The following is a 15,428-nucleotide window of genomic DNA, read 5'->3' as shown; positions in this document are numbered from 1 at the left end:
CTTAGCTGGGTTGCTTTCAGTCTACCTTGTGCACATGTCTTTTAGGGGTCAGCCAAAGATTTGGACAGAATTTATACACAGATTTTGTGGTTTCTTCTCTTTTGCTTTCTCCTTTCTAGGAGTCCCCCCTCCCCTGTCCCCCACTACCACTTTCCAGCTGCTATGGTTGCCACTAATTAATTAGTGAACAAGTATAAGCAATCTGAAAGATTTTCAGGAGTATTTGTTATGACATAAAGCAAAGAAGCCCTCAAAGACTAATGGAGTCATGTCAAAAAAACATAAGAGCCAGATTGCAGGGCCTCCTACTGGAATGGGTCCAAATTTTCTATGTTGGTGCCTGATACTACCTATGGCCTTCTGCTCTTTCCCCAAAGAAAAGATAATGATTATCCTAAACTTTGTATTTATTATTCACTTTCAAAGTTTTACTTCTTATGTATGGTTATAAAAATATTTTCATTTTATGTTTCTAAACATAGTATGTTTCTATGAATTAATACACTTAATTTCATTAGCTAGTGTTCATTCTTTTTTTGCTGTATACTATTCCATGTGGGAGTGTTCCTCAATTTATTTGCCCATAGATTTATTTTATTGATATTTTAGCTGTTTACTTCTTTATTTTTAATTGACAAATAACAATTGTGTATATTTATGGGGTACAATATAATGTTTTGATCTCTGTATACATTATAGAAAGATTCATGCAAGCTAATTAACATATCTGTCACCTCATCAACTTATTTTTGTGTGTGTGGTGGGAGTGTTAATAATCTATTCTTTTAGCAATTTTGAAATATACAGTATACATAGTTATTAACTGTGGTCGCCATGCAGTGCAATATCACTAAATCTTATCTCTCCAATCTGAGATTTTGTACCCTTTGGTCAACATCTTCCTTTTGTCCATATCTCCCACTATTCCCAGCCTCTGGTAACCACCTTTCTACTCTCTATTTCTATGAGAGCAAAGATTTAGATTCCACGTATAAATGAGATCATATAGTATTTGTCTTTCTGTGCCTGGATTATTTTACTTAGTATAATGTTCTCTAGTTTTATCCATGCTATCATAAATTACAGAATTTTCTTCTTTTTAAAGGCTGAATAGTATTCCATTGTGTATATATAACAAATTTTCTTTATCTGTGCATCCAGTGATAGACACTTACATTGCTTCCCTATCTTGTGAATAATGCTTAAATGAACATGAAAGTGCAAATATCTCTTTAACATACTAGTTTCAGATCCTTTGGATATATTCGCAGAAGTAGGATTGCTGGATCATATGGTAATTCTATAGTTTTTTGAGAAACCGTACTATTTTCAAAAATGACTGTACTAATTTACATTCCCATCAACAGTGTAAAGGGTTCCCTTTCCTCCACATCGTTGCCAACACTTGTTATTCATCTTTTTGGTAGTAACCATTGTAACAAGTGTGAGGTGACATCTCATTCTGGTTTTAATTTGCATTTCCCTGGTGATTAAATATTGAACATTTCTTCATATATCTGTTGGCCATTTGTATTTCTTCTTTTGAGAAATGTCTGTTCATATCCTTTGCACATTTTTAATAGAGTTGTTTGTTTTCTTTCTATTGAGTTGTTTGAATTTCTTATACAGTTTGGATATTAGCTCCTTATCAGATATATGGTTTGCAGATATTTTCTCCTAATCTGTGGGCTGTCTCTTCACTGTATTAATTGTTTCCTTTGCTGTGCAGAAGCTTTTTAGTTTGATGCAATCCCATTTGCCTATTTTTACTTTTTGCCTGTGCTTTTGGAGTCCTATCCTAGAAATCATTGCCCAGACCAATGTCGTAGAATTTTCCCTTCATGTTTCTTCTAGTAGTTTTACAGTTTTGGGTCTTACGTTTAAGTCTTTCATCGATTTTGGGTTGATTTTTGAATGTGGTTTGAGATATTTCCAGTTTCATTCTTCTGCATGTGGGCATCCAGTTTTACCAACACCATTTATTGAAGAGACTGTTCTTTCCCCAATGTAGGTTCTTGGCACCTTTGTCAAAAATCAATTTACCCTACATACTTGCATTTATTTCTGGGCAGTCTATCCTGTTCCATTGGCCAATGTGTCTGTTTTAATGCCAGTATCATGCTATTTTGATTTCAATAGCTTGATAATGTATTTTGAAATCAGAGTGTGTGATGCCTCTAGCTTTGTTCTTTTTTCTCAAGATCACTTCAGCTATTTGGGTCTTTTTTAGTTACATATGAATTTTAAAATCATTTTTCCAATTCTGTGAAAAATGACATTTGAATTTGGATAGGAATTGCATTGAATCTGTAGATCATTTCGTGTAGTATGGACATTTAAATAATACTAATTCTTTTGATCCATGAAAATAGGATATCTTTCTAATTATGTGTGTCTTCTTCAATTTCTTTCATTATTGTTTTATAGTTCAGAGTACAGGTCATTCATCTGCTTGGTTAAGTTTAGTCCTAAATATTTCATTTTTTTGATGCTATTATAAATGGAATTGTTTTGTTAATTTCTTTTTTAGATAGTTTGTTGTTAATGTGTAAAATGCTACTGATTTTTGTTACATGTTGATTTTGTAACCTGTAGCCTTACTGTATTAATTTATTCGTTCTAACAATTGTGTTTGTGTGTGTGTGTGTGTTTGTAGTCTTTAGGGTTTTCTGTATATAACATTGTGTCATCAGCAAACAGAGACAATTTCACTTCTTTCATTTCTATATGGATGCCTTTGATTTCTAGTTTTATGCCATTATGGACAGAAAAGATACTTGATATTATTTCAGTCTTCTTGAATTTGTTGACTTAGCTTTTGGCCTCCCATAGGATCTATCCTGGAGAATGTTCTGTGTGCACTTGGTAATAATGTGTATTTTAAATATACCAACAAATAAATGGCAGGGAGGAGAAGACACAACAATCACAACAATTCCTTGAACTCGTTAAGACAAGTGAACAGATATGATATTGATGGGGGGGAGGGGGAGAGGGAGGAAGGAAAAAAGAATTGGTAAAGGGACACAAAAATCAACTGCACTGTGTATTGATAAGTTAAAATAAAAATGAAGGAAGGAAAGAAAGAGGGAGGGAGGGAAGGAAGGAAGGAAAGAAGGAAGGGTATTCTGTTGCTGTTGAATACAATGTTCTGTAAGTATTTGTTAGGTCATTTGATCTAAAATGTAGTTCAGGTCAAATGTTTCCTTATTGTTTTTCTCTCTGAATCCAATGTTGAAATGTTCTCTCTGAATCTAATGTTCAAAGTTTCAATGTTGAAATGTTCACTCTGAATCCAGTGTTGAAAGTGGTGTTATACTGAAGTTTCTTACAAATATTTTATTATAGTCCTCCTACTAATATTTTATTGTAGTCTATCTCTCCCTTCAGATCTATTAATATTTGTTTTGCATATTTAGGTGCTCCAGTGTTGTGTGTGCATATGTTTACAATTGTTATAACTCCTGATGAATTGACTACTTTATCATTACATAATGACCTTCCTTGTCTCTTTTACAGTTTTTGACTTAAAATCTATTTTGTCTGAATTAAGTGTAGCTACCCTTGCTCTCCTTTGGTATGAAATATCTATTTCCATCCCTTCACTTTCAGTTTCTGTGTGTCCTTAAAGGTGAAATAAGTCTGTTGTAGGCAGCATATAGTTGGGTTTTTTTTTTTTTAACCTGTTCAGTCACTTGATGTCTTTTGTTGGAGAATTTAATTGATTTACATTCAAAGTAAGTATTGATAGGTAAGGATTTACTATTGCCATTTGGTTAATTGTTTTCTGGTTAATTTATAGAGCCTTTGTTTCTCTCTTTCTCTTGCTGTCTTCTTTTGTGGTTTGATGATTTTCTGTACTGTTATACTTTGAATCATTTCTTTCTGTCTTTTTTATATCTACTAAGGATTTTTGTCTTGTGGGTAAAGGGGCTTACATAAAACATCTTATACTAGTGACAGGCCAACTTAACTTTGATCACTTGCACAAACTCTACATGTTTACTCCCTCCCCCAACTACAATTTGTTTCTGATGACACGCTTTCTATCTTTTGTAGTTTGTGTTTCTTAGCAAAATATTGTAGCTATAGTTGTTTTGGGTAATTTTGTCTTTTAGCCTTCAAGCTTGAGATATAATTTATTTTCACACCACCATTACAGTATAAGAGTGTTCTGAGTTTGATTATATGCTTACTTTAACTAGTGAATTTTATAGTTTCGTATATTTTCATGTTGCTACTTATTAACCTCTCCTTTAGCTTGAAGGACTCTTCTTAGTATTTCTTGTAAGGCAGGTCTAGTGGTGATAAATTCTCTCAACTGATAAAGTTTTTAAAATTTCCTCTTCATTTTTGAAGGATGGGATTGCTGAGTACAGTATTCTTGATTGGTTTATTTTATGGTATTCTTGATTGCTGAGTATAGTATTCTTGATTGCTGAGTATATTATTCTTGAGCTGTTTATTTCTTTCAGCTCTTTGAATGTATTATCCCATTTCCTCTGGCCTTCAGGGTTTCTGTTGAAAAATCTACTAATAGGTTTATGGAAGTTCCTTCTTTCCTTGCAGAAAAGCTGATAGCCAGAGTTTATCTCCCACTCATTCTGCCCTACACTAAAGAGAGGGTCTGAGGTAGATATCTATACTCTTGATCAGACTGCTCATTTTGAACTGGTCAGATAGCTGCTGAAGGTTTGCAAGTTTAAAAGTCATCTTCTTGTCCTTTGGTTTGGGAGAATTAGGAGTACAGAGTTTCATCAACTTCTAGAGCTACATGATTTAGGGCCAGTCCCTCAGGTGAAGGTTGTAAAAGTTGGGGTGCTTGATGTCTGCAGAAACTACTTCCAAGGAGAGTCTGAAGATCTGGAGTTAATGCTGGAGCAAGCCACAGAAGAAGTTGTGAGAAGTCCCCACTTTCTGTTTAAGCAAGCAGGTGTCTCACACCCTCTTAGCAGGGGGAGACTTCTGGTCTGGAGTTACTGCTGAAGAAAGCCAAGGAAGAAGGTGCAGGGAGTGCCCACTTTCTGTTTCAGGACTGGAGATCCCAAGCCTTCCTCTGATTTCAGAGTGGAGAAATTTATCTCGGAAGCAGCCAGGGAAGAAGGCATGAGGGTGGGTGTTGTTACTTCGTTCCCGCTGTCAGAGGCCTCCAACCTCTTTCCAGGGATGGATTGGAATTATCACTGGAGGAAGCTGGGGAAGAAGGGAGAGGTAGTGCTGTTCCTTTCATCTGGGCTCTAGGAGGTTTATTCTTTATTTTCTACATTGACTACCAGATACTGGCTTGCTAGAGGCCAGGGCAACAGGTTGCTCCTGACAAAGTGGCCGTACCCTTTCCAGGGGCAAGGTGGAAGATGAGCTGATCCCAGGAGCTGCAGTTGCTGAGAGTGTTTGTGTCCCCTTTGTTTTTTGTGTTTGAGGGGAATTCTTTGATCCCCTGTGCCTGCTGTTCATCAGGCACGGTGAATTAAGAGCCGAGCTCTCCAGCAGGAACTGTGAAAGTTGTGCACTATATGTGTGATGTGAGCCTCTCACCCCTTGGGAAGAAGCTGTGAATTGGGGTTTCCTTCCTGAATGTAGAGTGCTGTGCTTATGGTGGGGGTAGTTTGTGAGTGTATGTCCACTTTTCCTACCTGTTTTGATGTGGATATTTTCTCCGTATTTTGGTATGTAGGAGTCTTTCAACTGGATTCTGGCTTTCTCTTAGAGAGAGTTGATATGTATGTAGGTGTTTGCTTGGTGTCTTTGGGAGGGAAAGGGAGGATAAATTCTATTCCATCATGCTGCTGATGTCCAATCTATCCATAAGCTTGTTAATGGACATTTGGGTTGTTTCCAGTTTTTTACTATTATCAGTATTGCTGTAGTGAATTTTCTTGAGCATGCCTTACATGCGTACCTGCAAAAGAGTCTCTAGATTATTGAATTACTACACATAGGTAAAGTGACCATATAATTTGTTAATGTCATCAAGGGAAACAGTTTTGGTTATTTATGGATTTTCCAAAAAAGCCTTATGATTTTAGCTGTGGTATGTTCAAGGTATGCTTTCTTCATGTAATATCTGCCAGTGTGCTTCTATAGGTATACATGATTGAAAGGATTGCATTATTTTCCATATTAGAATTCCTGAGTTCCTTCTTTTGGTCAAAACTCAGTTTCCAGAAGTACAAAGTTGACCATACAGGCTTTGGTCTTTTTTAAAATGGGATTTCATTAAATTACATTAAAAACTATTTCAGGTGATGGCTGTATAATAACATTTAAGCATTTGTATATCAGACATAGAGGAAGGCAAGAACTATGAGATTGTCACAAATATAATAATATTGTGAATAATAAATATTTCAAATAAATGTCTTGAACCCACTTTGTATCCAGTCCTACTTCACCCAGGCCTAACGGGAGAAAATGCCCATAGATCAGTTCAGCTCATCTTAAATAACCAAGTAGCCTTTTCTAATTTTTATTTTCAGATAATTATAGTTTCACATGCAGTTGAAAGAAATACTGGGAGGTCCTGTGTCCCTTTTACCCAGTTTCTCCCAATGATAACATCTTGTGAAACCATAGTACAGTATCACAACCAGGATATTAACATTGTTACAGCCAAGATACAGAATATTTCCATAGATACAAAGATTCCTCATATTGCCCTTTTATAGCTACATACACTTCCCTCCCATACCTACTCCCATTCTTAGCCTTAGCGACCCCTAATTTTTTCTCCATCTGTGATTTTCTTATTTCAAGGATGTTATGTAAATGGAGTCATATTGTATGTAACCTTTTAGGATTGGCTTTTTTCAGTCAGTATAATTCTGTGAAGAGTCATCCATATTGTTACATGTATTGATAGTTCATTCCTTTTTTGCTGTTGTTGAGTAGTATTCCATGGTATGATTGTACCACAGTTTCTTTAACCATTCACCCATTGAAGGATATGTGGGTTGTTTCTAGTTTTTGGTTATTATGAATAAAGCTGCCATAAACATTCATGTACAGGTTTTTGTTTGAACATAAGCATTCATTTCTTGGATAAATTGCTGGGGTTGTATGGTAGTTGCATGTCTAGTTTTAAAAGAAACAGCCAAACTGTTTTTTAGAGTGGCTGTACTATTGTACATTCCCACCAGAAATGTGTGAATGATCTAATTTTTCAGCATCTTCATCAGCATTTGGTGTTGTCACTATTTTTTATTTTAGCCATCCTGATATGTGTGTAGTGATACCTCATTGTGGTTTTAATTTACACTTTTCTAACAGCTAATAGTGTTGACTATCTTTTCATGAGGGCTTTTTAATTTACTGATCATTTAACTTTTCCTGAAGTGTCTACCTAGGTACAGCAAGATGCATAGGTTACTGCACCATCTCTACTCTAAATGGATAGTAAAAGATCAAAGCAGTTATATTATCTAGGATGATTCTAGTTAACAAATTTATAGTGATCTGTCTGGTCTCTAAAGCCTGAACTATATCATTTGCTATTTGGGCCACATGCAGGGATAGATTATAGACCACTTGTTTTAGTTCTGGAACTACTAGCCAGGGTAGAAATCCTCAAGCAGATTGGTAAAATCTAGTGTCTTGGATGAGTTGGAAAGACCTGATGACCAGACTAAACTACAGGTAGTGTTTGAAAGTATGGGAAGGCCATCTGATTGCACAATTATCTTGCACAACAATTATCCTGCAGGTATACACTGAGAAGACACAAGCATGTTGTTTATGATTACCGATTAGTATCAGTTGCTTTTTGAATGTAATTGGCCTGATTATGGAGGACAAAGACATTGTGTTTTTTGTATGTTTTGTTTCTTTGTTTGTTTGTTTTGATGGATGGCTGGTTACAGGGATCTGAACCCTTGACCTTGATGTTATGAGCACCATGCTCTAACCAAGTGAGGTAACAAGCCCAGCTTAAAGATCTTGAGTTGAATTAATTAAATTACATGATAGATTTTGTATAGCTTTATAAAAAATATAATTGGCCTATAGCTTATATCATTAATTCCTTTTCCTTCCTATCCCTGATACATCTTGGGTTCCTTTCAGGCTCTGGGAGAAATCAGAAATATTAGCTAATTGTTAAGGCCAGCTTGTTAAAGGTCCGATTAAGGCATTTAGGTATACTGGAATTTATAATATTCCTGTATTGATTATGAAAGGGAATGTGATGATTAATTTTGGGATCTATACTTTGTGTTTATTACACAAAAAGGCCCTTATGAAAAGATGGTCAAAATTATGAGCTGTTAGGAAAATGCAAATTAAAACCACAGTAAGGTATCACTACACACCTATCAGAATGGCTAAAATAAAAAATAGTGAGAACACCAAATGCTGGTCAGGATGCTGAAAAATTGAATCATTCACACATTTCTGGTGGGAATGTATAACAGTACAGCCACTCTAAAAAACAGTTTGGTTCTATAATCCTTACCAGAGAAGCATAGGACCAGGTGATAAATTCAACAGTTAGAAAGATTGATAGTCACTGTAATTGTTTGAGAAAGGGAATAAGAATTCAAAGGTGTGAAAGATCGATAGAGTAATATACCCTACAAAGAATCACACCTTCTTGTGTCTATTGACACAAGAGTAATCTATTACCTCTTCCTGCCATCCCCACCCCAGGCTTAGCCATATAATTTGCCTTGGGCAGAGCAGAGCCACATTTAAGGCATAGGAGCCAAACAGCTCATTGCCACACATTGAAACTCACCAGAGGAGCTGAATGAAGGCCTAGAACTCAGTAGATTTGGAAAAACTGCATATTCAAAGTAGACATTTTAATTGGCTCCAGTTAAAAGACTCAATCGGGCAGATCTCAATGAGACCTCCAGAAATAACTCAAAGACATTTATGATAATTTTAAAAAAGGCTGAAAGTTTACTTATATATGAGGGAGACTAATCAATAGGTTGATTTCTTTGATCAAAAGCACAGACAGTTTATAAAAGAGAAGGGAAAAAAAGACAGTCGTGGAACAATGAGGTATTTCTCCACCCCTCTTTGGGAGAAGAGAAGCTACCAAGAGCAAGAGGCTATAAAAAGCAGGTTGACAAGATCATTAAGGGAATTAATTTCAGTTGTGGATTTTCTGAGAAATCTTGTGATTTTATGTGAAGGACATATATGATATGCTAATTCTGTGTGATGTCTGCCATATTGTATTACCACCTAAGTTATTTCCCTCATTTAATGTATCACCAGGATCTTAGAGGAGAGGGATTAAATAGGTCCTTGTAGACTGTTATGTTTTTGGAAATAAAGAGAATGTGAACTGGTTGTCAAATGAGAATTAGTGACCAAAATGTCTGAAAGATGATAGAATCGCCAGATAGAATGAGGCTTGAAAGAGGAAAACTTTTTATACGTGCATGAAATAATATGAAGGTAATGTGGAGGATGTTACTCCACCTCCTGACCTTGTGATATGTACGCTTCGGGAGAAGGAGCACCTTCACTTGAGGTGTCTGTAAAGGAAGGAGCATATCCTGAGTGATGAGCCAGGCCTCAGGTAAAGCAGAGAGGTGGAAGGAATGTTTAGTGAAGCAGTTAAAAATGTAAGTTTGTTTGTTTACCATGGAATTGTAGCAGTGTAAAATGCAGGGAAGAAAGGGGGACATGGGATGTTAGATTAAGTGAGATAACTCATTGGATAGAGATGACCACAGATGGTGACCAAGAATACCAAAGGTTTACATGGTTTAAAAGATCCCAGCAGTGCCTGAGAGATGAGAAAGGCATTCAGTCCTATGAGGAGTCAGCTTATCATGTGGATTTATGTTTAAGTAACCCCTCAAAAAGAGTGTGGGCATGGCAGTTCCTCTAAGACTTCCAGAAAAGGTAACTGTAACTAGCAGGAACATGTTTGTCTGAAACATAAATGTAAATATTAACATTTATTTCTGTTACTTGTACCTGGAGTTTTTATTTTCTTCTTCTGAACATCCATTATGTTTGTATTTTAACTATTAGTTAGCATTTGAAAAATCATTAGCTGATTTTTTTTTTACCATAAATTTGGTTTAAATAATATATGGTTAAATACACGAGTGAGTCTATATTTAAGACTTATCATTTAATACTTTTTTTTTCTAGAAAGGGTGCTTTACTGAGGAATTCGGAATGTTGAATAAAAACACAGTAAGAAATTTACTGAAACTTGCTAAGTTTTGTGTGCATGTAATATTAATGTTTTATATCACTTTAACATTGTAGCCTACATCTCTTTATTCTTGCTATTCAACCAGTCACTGTTTGAATTAGTAGAAATGTATTAAATGGAAAGTATAATATTTGCTCACAAAATCTTCACCCTCACCTTTTTTGTTAAAGCTGCTATGTTACTGTTAAATGGTGAAAAAGAAAATTAGGAATCACGAGGTGAGAGAGTACAATACTTCTGGATGCTTCTTTGACTGTGTTGTCTTAGGAGCCTCACTTGCTGAATTGAAGTATTATCTTTCCCCTTGGGGAGTTTCCTAAGAGTTGTTTCCAGTTATTACTCTTATTTCTTTTTAAGTACTTAAATTATTGGCTTGATTAATTGATCTTTTATTCAGAGATACTTCTGCTGCCAGTAGCAGAAATGGGGACAAGGATCCTAAAAAACAGAATGACGGACATTTGAGGTCATTATCTCTGATACCCTCCTTCTTTTCACACATAAGCAACCTGGGATTCAGAGAGGTGAAGTCACTTGTCTAAATCAAAATTTTATCTGAAAATAGGAGTGGTGAGAGGAGTGTGAGTCAATAATTTTGAAATTATATATATATACGTATATGAATATATATATATATAATATATATATGTACGTATATATATGTCAGTATCTCAGTATAATTCTATTAACAGTTATGTTGATATTTTCTATATTTTAATCATATAATATTACTTAACTTTAACACAAAAAGTTTTGACGTTTCAAGAATTCAGTAGTTTTTTATAGGAGTTCCTTGTGTAAATACTTTTCTTAAAATTAGAAGATTCGTACTTTTGCTTTTATAACTAACAGATTTGTGAAGTAAAAATATTACTTGCTATCACTTCTACATTAAAATATCATTCTGATCAAATAATAAAATAAATTTGCCACATGTTTAGTTTATCTGCAGGCTGGAGGTGGAATTTATGTTTTCCTATGGAAACTTTGGTTATGGATTTTCACATCAGGTTAGTTCTTCTCTTTTTAAAAATTATTCTATTGTAGCTCTTCAGTCAAATCATACATTTCTGAGCCCCCATTTTTTCAAGTTTGATAAATTCTTTAAAATAAATATTTTTTAAAACAGTGCTGTTCCACCTCCTCACCTTGAGGTATGTAGGCTTTACTTCAGTCTAAAAAAAATGAGACTTTACCATTATTTGCGTATACATTTTAAAATAATGATATTTTATTCAAAATTTCTTTATTATAAAACTTGCTTTCATATGTTGTTGTGGATTGGATTATGTCCCCCCAAAACTCCCTGAAGCTTGAATTGTGTCCCCTAAATTTTACATATTAAAAACTTAGCCCCCACTGTGACTGTTAAGAGGGTGGGAAATCCTATTATGGTAATTGAAAGGTGGAGCCTTAAAGAGGCGATTGGATTATAGGACCATGCTATAGTTAATGGATTAAAAATGTTGGTCAAGAGTGTGGTTCTGAGGGCTCTAAGAGAGGAGAGCCTCTCTTGCTCTCTCTCTGCTCTCTCTGCTTCCACCATCTTGCAATGTGAGACCCGTGGGTCACTGTCCCCACCACCAGATGAACCTTGGACTTCTTAGCCTTAGAAACTGTAAGCAATAAATTTTGTTTTCTTATAAATTACCCAGTTCCATGTATTTTGTTATAGCGACACAAAAAGGACGAATACATATGTGTGTACACACATTTATGTAATTAAAAACAAAACTGTTTTAAGTATTCAAGAAGTGAGTGTGGATTTTCACATCTAAAAATATTTGTTAAAAATGGAGTTCATTGATGTTATTTAGATAATATTTTGTACTCTCATCATATATGCTCCTTTCCCCCATGGTTATTTCAATGTTGAGCATTATTTGAACCCTCTTTGATTCAACAAGAGAGTAATGTACCCCAAGAAGATATCTTCCTAGCTTTGACTTGTCCCTTTAAATTCACTGCCATTTATCCATGTTGCTGTGAGCTTTTTGTACACTAACCTGTGTCCTTTTCTTTCATTATGTCCTTAGGCTAGATTCCTAGAAAAGAAAATATTGTCCAAAACAATTAACAAAGAATTGTTCCAGAAAAGTTGTACCAATATACATACAATCTCACCAAGTGTTTGAAAAAATTCTTGATGTCCCTGGGTATTACCACAGCTTTGGGGCATTTAAAAATCCAGTCCTGTTAGTGCTGCTGTTATATAAGGGAAATGACTCCTATACTTTGCATATAATCTTTCATTTCCGGTTTTTGCAACTTTGTAGACTTGGGTGCTTTTAATTAGGGATTGAGAATAGGAACATCAGTCTTATTTAAAAAGTCTACTACTATGTTAACTGAGAAATCCCCATAATATGTTTTAAAATTTTACCTATAGTATATCATGATTTATAATACGTTTTGAATCAGAAGTAAGCAATATACCGATTTGGGGGCTGGCCAGCTAGCTCAATTGGTTAGAGAGCAGCCTTGTAACACCAAGGTCATGGGTTCAGATCCCTGTACCAGCCAGCTACCAAAAAAAAAAAAAAAAAAAAACCCACAAGGAATAGCTTTTCATTTTTCTTTTCTGCTTGATTTTTCTTTCTTTTCCTTCTGCCTGTTTTCATTATTTTCTTATCATAAATTAGTCTTACAGGGACCCTTAATTGTTTAGTCTTTTTTTGTGATAGTCATAGCTTATGTGCACCAACTTCAGAGGCAGGTTTGTGTCCAAATATAAGTATAACATAACAATAGCCATTCTTAAGGAGATGTGTCCTTTTCTGATAAAACTGGGCATGTATTGTTTTATGTAGGTAGAATCTACAAAAAATAAGGAATGAAGGTATTGTATGGAAAAGAATGGGATATATAATAAAAGTTCAACTCTCTTTTCAGTGGTACAATTCCCTTCTTCCCTATTGTGATACTGTAAAAAGAGCACTGTGCTGGGGCCGGATAAAGCTGCATTCAAATCTTGGCTCTCACACCATTGTGCAACCTTGAATAAATTACTGATCTTTAGTATCATTTGTAAAATAGGCACAGTTTTCTACCTCATAGGTTTATTGAGAGGATTAAATAAGATTAAAGGTACAAAAATGCTTGGCAGATACTTAGTACTCGGTAAATGTTAGCTTTTCTTTTCTTTTCTTCTTTCCTTTTCTCCTTATGTGGGGTCATTAAAGGTCTATTCCATAGTCTAGGGGGTTAGTAGTATTAGGGCAAATTGTAATTGTAACTAAACAGTATTATAATATACTTATATTTTTCTTCAGTTAAAACCTCTTCAGAAAATTATTGAGCCATCCATGTTTATGAATATTGCACCACCTCCAGAAAGAACAGATCCTGAGACGTAAGTGTTTTAAGTCTCGTTAATATGGTCAGATCAGGGCCGAGCCCATGGCGCACTCGGGAGAGTACAGTGCTGGGAGCACAGCGACGCTCCCGCCGCGGTGTGGTCACGAAAAAGATGAAAAATATATATATATATATATATGGTCAAATCATGTGACATTTTAAAAAACTAATCCATTTGTTGGAGCATATGGTTATCTTAAGAAGCCCCCAGGACATGGCCAGGATGGGCCAGACTCCAAGGTAAAGAGAGCAGTGAATTGTTTTGCTTAATAAGGTGGGAAAAATTTTGAATTTCTGGGTGTAGCTCTGGAGAGAGGAGGTGAGGAGGTCTGGAGATGAGAAAAAGAAGAGAGTGCCAAGTTCATGGCTGAAGGAGGGAAGTGAGCGGTAGCCTAATGAAGAAAGTTGGTCAGGGAGATACTCCTTTTGGGAAAAGAGGTGAGGGACTTTTATGATCAGGGTGTCTAACGGTTGTTAGTTTTCTGCTTTGCAGTATACTAATGTTACCTCTACCTCCATATCACTCTAATTGTTACTTCCAAATTCCAATAAAAAGTCTATGGTAGAAAAATGTTATTAGCAAACCAAAAGTAATTTAAAATGTAATATGCTAATCAATCTTGGAATTTCAACAGTAAAAATAGATTAAATAAAAGTGAGTACCTGAGAGACTTAATCTATAATGTTATCCAAGAATAAGAAATAGAAAAATCTGAAATGAGACTGAGGGAATTAGGATAGGATGGAAATTATGTTCTGAAGTGCTTATTTTCCTATAGTCTCACCAACATGGGTATTATCACTAAAAATATACTTTATCTATTTGATATTGGTGATTTGTTGAAATGGTAAAGTGAATTTTTTCTTATGATTATTGACTTTTTTCCTTCTCTATTCATTGATTCAATAAATATTTACCGAATATCTGCTATATCCCCAAGGCATTGCAAATGTAAAGATAAATGAAACCTGGCACCTATCCTCATGTAGCTCATGGTTTAATGCAAAGGTAACATGTAAAAAATAATTATTATTACTATAATGCAAATAGGATAAGAGCCCTCTTAGAGCCAAACCTAAAGAACTACAGGACAGCCAGCCAAGGAGATTCTAATTCTTCTCAGGGGAACTGGAGAAGAGAGTATTGTCAAGTGAGGCTCCACAAAAGAACGTATTTAAAGTGAGACTTGAAAAAAATGATAGTAATGTGTCTGGCTGATTTTGGAGGGCGAGTGTACACATTCCACAAAGAGGATACATATGTAAAAGCAGGGAGCCATAGGAGGCTATGTTGTGTTAGAGAATTCTGAGCAGTTAACTGTGAGTGGCTAAGAGCATGGGAGCAAGGAGGACAACAATGGGAAATGAGCTGGAGGAGTAGGCAGAGGCAAGATATGGGGACTAAGAGTTCAGGCTCTAGTGTCAGACTTCATGGGTTCACATTCTGGCTGTGCCATGTACTAGATGTGTGACCTTAGGTAAGTTACTTAGGCCCTTTGTGCTTCATCTATTGACTGGGATAAAAATGAAAACTACCCAATTGAGTTACTATGGTGATTAAATAAATTACATGTAAAGCACTTAGAACATGGTAGAAAATAGTAAATTGCTTAATTAGCTGTTAGTTACTTATAAAAGTAATAAGTATTATATCATTACCATCATCATCATTGTATTTATACTTCTCGAGTGTGAGTAAATTTTACACTTTTGGGTCCTTAGGAATGTGCTACAATTTCAGTAGAACTTCTTGAGTTTTCTAATTTATACAGATAGAAATCTAGAGAACATGTGTAAGAATAGATATTAAGGATATGAGATAATACTGAAAGGAACATAAAGTTGGGTCAGGTTGAATTTACTGATATGGGCTCACAAAGAGATTCTGCATTTA

The 15,428-nt window shown here is 35.3% G+C and overlaps 1 protein-coding gene across 1 annotated transcript in view; it reads left to right on the top strand.

The window, feature by feature from the left end:
* The window catches only part of C2CD6 (C2 calcium dependent domain containing 6), a 93,090-nt gene that overhangs the window by 40,587 nt on the left and 37,075 nt on the right, over positions 1-15,428 (top strand). The window contains exons 6-8 of the mRNA XM_063114951.1: positions 10,111-10,155; positions 11,119-11,187; positions 13,450-13,529. Coding sequence (XP_062971021.1) covers positions 10,111-10,155; positions 11,119-11,187; positions 13,450-13,529 — 194 coding nt within the window. The remainder of the gene's footprint in view (positions 1-10,110; positions 10,156-11,118; positions 11,188-13,449; positions 13,530-15,428) is intronic.

The sequence above is a fragment of the Cynocephalus volans genome, chromosome 1, assembly GCF_027409185.1.
Source record: "Cynocephalus volans isolate mCynVol1 chromosome 1, mCynVol1.pri, whole genome shotgun sequence".
In the NCBI taxonomy this organism is placed as follows: Eukaryota; Metazoa; Chordata; class Mammalia; order Dermoptera; family Cynocephalidae; genus Cynocephalus; species Cynocephalus volans.
Note: the sequence above shows the minus strand (reverse complement) of the source record. Positions and strands in the feature narration are given on the sequence as shown.